Here is a 7231-nt window from a genome sequence, read left to right on the forward strand (position 1 = left end):
GGAATCCGTCGTGACCAGAGCGGGGAGAGTGGGGAGTCTGTGAAGCCGGCCGTGTGCATCCGCAGGAAACTAAACACAAACCCCATCCATCCTGACGCCTGGACAAACGTGGGGGTACGAGGGTGACCCATCGCTTCGCTTCAGCTGCCTTTTGTTTTGATTTATTTTTTCAATAACTTTTTTTTATATTTTTCTTCCGCGGGGGACAACAATGGGGAAAGACGAATGCAAAACCATGCTGGACGCCCTGAACAAAGTGACCGCTTGCTACCGGCATCTGGTCATCGCACTGGGCAGCACGTCGGACTCGCAGAACCTCCGCGAGGAGCTGAGGAAGACCCGCAGGAAGGCCCAGGAGCTGGCCGCGGCCAACCGGACCAAGCTGACCGCCCTGCTGAAGGACAAGACCATCAGCAAGGACGACCGCGCCGAGTATGAGCGCCTGTGGGTGCTGTTCTCCAGCAACATGGACCTGCTGGAGGTGGACATGAAGAGGTCCCTGGAGATCGGGCAGGACTTCCCGCTCAAGCTGCCCACCAGGCACCTGATCGCCACGGGGATGACCGGCAGCACCACTACGGTGGCCGCGCGGGCCATGAGCGTGCAGAACATGAAGTACGAGGCGGACAGCAACGTGGACACGGCGGACCTGAGGGAGCTCCGCACTGAGATCACCCAGGTGAGCCAGATGATGGAGGAGATGGAGATGAAGGTGCAGGTGGCGCCGTGGGCGGTGGAGGCCAAGCAGGAGCCGGGCGCGGAGCTCAAGTCCAACATGAGCGTGGGCAACTCCTCGGTCGGGGTGATCTCCATCTGCGAAGAGGAGCCCAAGGAGGACGAGGGGGGAGAGAGAGAGGCCGGCTCCGGGTCCTTCTGCGCGATCCTCATCTTCATGGTGATTCTATTTGTGGCGGGGGTGCTGGGGTATCTGGTCGTCAGCATGTCCTGATGTGTGTCAGGACTACCAACAAACATTGGGGTCGCATCGACACGAGGCTGGCCCTGTCACCGTGGCACCGGTATCAGAGCCAGAGCTTTTCCAAAGGTGCTTCCTAGAAAAAGAATGTGCGGAAACACGATGGAAGAAGTTTATTTGCATGGTCGCTATCTGAATGTTATTTTTCTGGGATCTGAGGATTGACACTACTAGGTTAGTTTAGAAAAATTTAGACGACGCCAAAATTGGAAAGGGGATTTGACCGCGCGAAGCCTTTTGGCGCAAAGTCGAAGCACGTTTTGAAAGGCGATGTTGTAAGAGTCCACTGACGCCAAATGATGTGACGGCGTCACGTTGAAGTGAATAACGTTGCTACTGACTCCTAATCCAAGTGGATTAGGCCAAAAGCTCAAGCGTAAATATAGCCTACTGATGCTAGAGGAGTACCCATTTGATGTCCTGATTTCTTCCGTCGTAAATCTAGTCATTTCTATGTACAACTATTTCCAAACTAGATGGCCACTAGACAACTCATGGCCAGGTGATGTTGATAAAGTCACAGTAAATGACACAAGATTGGAATATCACAATGACTACTGCATAGTAGGCCCACTCTGTGGGACTTACAGGGAATGTTGACCAGGACTTCGACCATCATGGAACTCGCCACTGTAGGCACCTGCTGGTGTTCATTTGCTGGGCCTCATATGAACAGTATTGAATGTATAGGGGCATCACAAAAGTGAGAATAGATGGTTTGTAAATACAGTTTTGTGTCAGATAATGTACATATGATGGAGTATATTTATGATAATAAAATAATGAAAAGCATAAGTGAGTTTGTAATGCGTAGAACGATTAAAATGCTCTCTGTAAGATGATTGAGATGATGAAAACATTCTGGATTGCTATTGATCGATCATTAATATGGAGATGAATATTGATGAACTATTCATCTGGGCCTTGGGCCATTCCTAGACAGACTTCTGTCCCACCTGTGGTTTATTTTTAAACTTGACATTCCTAGGAGTGGTCTACTATTCCATAAAAAGGTTGTGGCAGATAAGGCAAAGGACTTTCCCTAAATCCAACCACCCAATCTGGTCGGTACAAGGGTCAAGCATATTGGTAACATGATACTGGTCTAATGACGCAAGAACAAGCCTAAAATAGTTGGTGTATTTTAAGGGAAAAGGACAGGACAGGTGCCAGGGGGCACACTGTGTGATCCCTGCTAATGTTATTAGTTGTAAGTCTCTTTGCTGGCATTGCTGCTATGTGTGTAACCTATGGGGTCAAGACTCGGGGGTCAAGACACAGAGCGAGAGAGAGAGATTGAGAAAGAGAGAGAGTGCTATAAGGGATGATAATAACACATATTAATTTAGATCAACTAAATGAGTAGTCATCCAGGATTTTATTACAAAACCACTATTCTATTATAGTGAAGTCAGTCCCAAGCCACTAAAAGTAATTTTGTAGGACAGATTCTGGAATCCTTTGGAAGTTGGAACCAAATCATTTTATAATTGATGTCACTCTACAGGCTTAATGCTTTAGCAGTGTCAGACACATTTACAAAAATAAAGAGTTGTATGAGTGTAAAATATGTTGAAACTTGGACTCTTAGACCTAATTTAAGCAAGTTAAGTGTTTTCAAATGTTGTCAAATGAACTAGATGTCGCACTTTTAAAAACTGCCATCGCAAGTGGGCTTACTTCAATGTATGCGTATACCTCATGGAGTGAACAGTTTACAGCAAGAATGATTACTGGCGTTCCAACAACCTCTCAGTCATAAGCTATCAATCCATGTCAATCAATGTATCGACTTATAATAATAGTAATAATAATCTACTGCATTGATATAGCATTTTTTAACAAACTCAAAGAGCCTTACACAGTGAGCGTGGGTGGGGGGATCACACCTCACCCACAACAACTCATAGGCTAACAATAGAATAGACTGGTCATATCATTTGGGTATTTCATTATCTTTTTTGTTACGTCTCAGGGAAACATTTTCAGTCCACTATTAATGTGTTTCATGACATGGAAATAAACCTAACCCCAACCTTAACCCTTACTAAAATGAACCACAAATATACCCCAACAGATGAACCAAAATTAACCCATGAATGTAACGACAGAGAGAAAGAAAGAAAGAACAAGGCAAAGAAAGAAAGAGAGAGACGATGTAATAACATATGAGAAAAAACACAACACCAAATTAGGTCATGGGCATTAATAGGGAAATCCTAATCCTAATCATTCTCGTCATCATGACCATCTTCATCTTCTCTCTCCTCCGGATCAAGATAGGTATCCAAGGCTATTGGTTGTTGTCATAGTAACTCACCAAAGACTGCAAACGGCATAGAGGGGGCATAGCCGTGTCAACACCCAACCGTTTCTTCAATCCAGCACTCCACCGGCTAACAGATGGAGAATTAACTCACGCCGTGTCAAGAAATGTGGCTTGCAGAGGAGGTGATGGGGGGAGGGGAAATAAAGGCCTTCATCACCTATGGCGACCAACTTGGTTCTAACACTAGCTGGGTGGGGGGAAGGAACTGAATGAGTCTCCCCCCTACCCAGCTAGCGTTTGGAACCAAGGTGGCCGATGAATAAGAGCCATTCAGTCACACAGTGAAGACAATATCAGCATGTCTTCATTGCATTCCCTTGGTTCATGCTGCAGGGTAATTCGAGACGCTCTGGTGTGTAGACTGAGACAGACTCCGGCTCTTCCGTCCGTCCCTGTAACAGAATGTGAATGACGTCATCAGTGTATACAAGGCAGTTATATAGGAACCAGCCCATTGCACAAGGACTAGTTAGTAGGGCACTAAATAAAAAAATGAATTAAGAAGGCAACCCAACCAGCTAATTAACTATAGAACAATCACGCAACCTAATTAATCAAAGTAAAATATGCAGTCAATAATTGCTTCCTTTATTTATCCAGGTTGAATACAATCAGATTACAACTCTACTTTTCAAGGGTGACCTGGCCAAGAGGGCAGCACAGCACAGGCTAAAACACAACATGATACAAAACAACGAAAATGCTACATTTTGTGAAACTCAAGTAAGAAGTACTTAAGGAAAAATCAAGTGTGCAGACAGCGCCCAATCGTGTTATTTTCCAAGTCTTTCCTGAGGCCTTTTATTATCAGCAGGGGAGACTAGATCAGTCACTTGTGCATCTTTTGTTATAAATAACAATACAGCTAGAAATAAACCAACTAACTAAAGAGCATAAGGCAAAAGGCTATATGTAAGCCAAGCTTACACCTACTATGCTTTGTAACGTGGGCACAAAGTACAGAAAAGAGTAAAGACAACACATCTAGATTCAGGACTGAACGAGGATCGTATTTCCCACTGTGCATGATTCAATCAGTCTTGGAAAGGACTGCCTATGGGAGGTAGCGCCCTCATGAGAATCCCATCAAACACTAATGTGAATAAATGGAGAACAGCGGGTGCTGCCTAGTTGACAGCGATTATTCCTTGTGAGTCTTTATTTTCAATGTGCTCAAACTGCTGCAAGCTGCAGTGCCCCTACCACCCACTACCCCCCCCCCCACGAGAAGAATAGCAATAAAATAGGCACAGGCACACACACACACACACACACACAAGCACACACACACACACACACACACACACACGCATACTCGCATGCAAACGGATAAACACACACACACACACACACACACACACACTGGTCAGAGGTGCTGTTTTTAAGTAGATGAGAAGGTGTATTAGTTGAGCTAGCCTCTAGCTAGGAAATCAATTCAAGCTTTTTTTTGGCAATTAAAAAATCAGAAAAATTGTTTCAAATGTGTTCCATTGAACCAGGTCTAAAATGATAATATCTTACCCGTCCTTTTTCACCATATTCTCTATCAGAGAAACTGTAAGAGCCAATTTTAGTTTATTTTCAATTTGTAAAGGTGTGTTATTTTTAGTGCTATATCTATAAGTAAGGAAACGTTTTGAATAATACTTAATATGTTTTAGTTTTGCGTTTAGTCAGTTTGCGTTGTCTATTGTTGTTTTACGACCGATTAATGCCGTAATTTGTTGTTCTGCGCATGACTGTTAGAGGAATGTTTCTATGTTGGTTTTTGGAGAACGGAGAAGTTGGTAGGTGTGGATCGAAATAAGTTTTTGACCGTCGTCGTCGTCGTCGTCGTGGTCGTCGTGTTTCCATGGCATGTTCTATTGGATGAACATGTAAAAGCAAAAGGGATCGTAACTTTGAACATCTATTCGGTATTGGACCGAAGAACATGTAAACTTGGATTACCTGATGTTTTTGTTTTTTTTGGATAAATAAAACCCGCACAAGTTATCCTGCTTCCTCGTGAGTTCTATGGGTTCTTTTGGAATAAAATTGGATACGACACACGCGTCAAAGCATCGAATTACAACAACCTACCAACTATATGGCCTTTATGGTTAGTCGGCCATATCAGAAACATTTATTCAGAATGTAGCTTAACAGGACTAATCAATAACAGAGATTTAGAGCCTGGCACTTATCTGGCACTTACTGTTCCTTAACGGCATATGCCGTTCCACCCGAACGGCATGTACCGTTCCAGAACGGCATGTGCCGTTCCTGAACGGCATGTGCCGTTCCACCCGAACGGCATGTACCGTTCCAGAACGGCATGTGCCGTTCCTAAACGGCATATGCCGTTCCACCTGAACGGCAGTTACAGTCCCTAAACGGCATGCCGTTCCACCTAAACGGCAGTTACTGATCCTAAACGGCATATGCCGTTCCTGAATGGCATATGCCGTTCCTGAACGGCATATGCCATGGTATGTCAGTGGTCGCGGTGGCACATGCCACAGGCCAATAAACGATCTCGGCCCTACTGCTTTATTGATTGACTTTGTGTTTATAGACCTCCTTTATTGATTGAATAAGTGTTTATAGATTGAATTATTGAATCCAAAATGCCATCATGTTCTACTTGCTTCACTTCATCCTTCCATCCATCCCATTAGCCACTAATGGCTAAATGGATGGACTGGGAGTAACCTGGGCTGGCTGCTACAGCTATCCAGCCCCCGTAGTTCTATGATAAGATAATGAGATACTGTTGGCTGGGTGGTGTGATTCTAAGGTGTAAACAGACAGAGTGTGGGAGGCGGAGGGGGAGCTGGTGTTCATTCGGTAACCAGTTGGACTGGCTAGCCAGCATTCACAACTCTCCCCCGGCCCTGGTGCCAGCAAGGGGGCGAGGTCCTAAAACTGCGATCAACAGTCCACGACTCCCATGGATAAACATGGTTATTGACAAGTCAATCAATGAGGGAAGCTTATCAACGAGCAATCAAATTTAGTGATAGCATTTTTGAGCAAGCAGGATCTTTGACTTAAAGATGGGGTCGGCAACTTTGGAGAAACCAACCAGAGTAAGCTTGAGGTTGAAATAATTAAACAGAAAAAAAACACCCCTGCCTTCAAACCTCCCTCCAAAACCGCCCCCCCCCCAAAACACATGAATGTGCACTGCCTGATTACCGCTGGAGGACAGTTCAGCAGAGAGCACTGGGGAGAGGAGCCAGCGCATCATTCGTAGACAGATTGGTAGGACATCCAATTATTTCATTAGGGCCTTATCTAATGATTGGACAGTAAGAGGCAGACACTGTTTCTGTTTTTTCTCACAGCATTCAATTTAGCTATTGCTGTCGGGATGTTAAAGTTATTTCCACAAATATGACAATAAATGCTTCTAAAATGAATAGGCTGCCCTTGCTTTAATATTGAATTAAAGATAATTAGAATAAATAATATGATAAAGATAAAGTAGTAAGTACAATATAAATTATAATATTAGAGTGATATACAGTTGGGGCCGCCGAGTGTTTATCTGTTAGCTGTGGTTGGATACTTTGCGCAGGTGGGTCAGATCTTACGAGAGCTCACAGCGCCACCTACAGAGTAACAATGCATATTGTTATGTCTTTAGTTTTTCCTTAAACACTAGCTCCACTCTACAGTTTTACCTATAACCCCGTTAGATATTTGTTTGGCATCATTTCAATTCATCATCATAATGATAAAATAGTTTAATTACCACTGCAAAATAATAAATCAAATGAAGAAATTGATATATTCTCTGAAAAGCTTAAATAATGTGAAAATGTTTGACTAAAATTACTTCTATACATAGAAAAACGTAAATGTTGCTGCTCAATTGTGTAATAATGTGTAAAAACATAACGCATATCGTTTATCTGATGGTGCTTTCATGGTGGTGTTTG

The 7231-nt window shown here is 43.7% G+C and overlaps 1 protein-coding gene across 1 annotated transcript; it reads left to right on the forward strand.

Annotated features, from left to right (window-relative positions):
* Window positions 1–211: 211 nt before the first annotated feature.
* LOC307075892 (regulator of G-protein signaling 9-binding protein) lies at window positions 212–949 on the forward strand (the record flags this gene model as incomplete). The annotated part of the gene is made up of 1 exon (XM_079736629.1): window positions 212–949. The coding sequence occupies one exon, from the start codon at window positions 212–214 to the stop codon at window positions 947–949; it is 738 nt and encodes a 245-aa protein (XP_079592755.1).
* Window positions 950–7231: the final 6282 nt, after the last annotated feature.

The sequence above is a fragment of the Pollachius pollachius genome (assembly GCF_949987615.1).
Source record: "Pollachius pollachius genome assembly, chromosome: 5".
Taxonomy (NCBI): domain Eukaryota; kingdom Metazoa; phylum Chordata; class Actinopteri; order Gadiformes; family Gadidae; genus Pollachius; species Pollachius pollachius.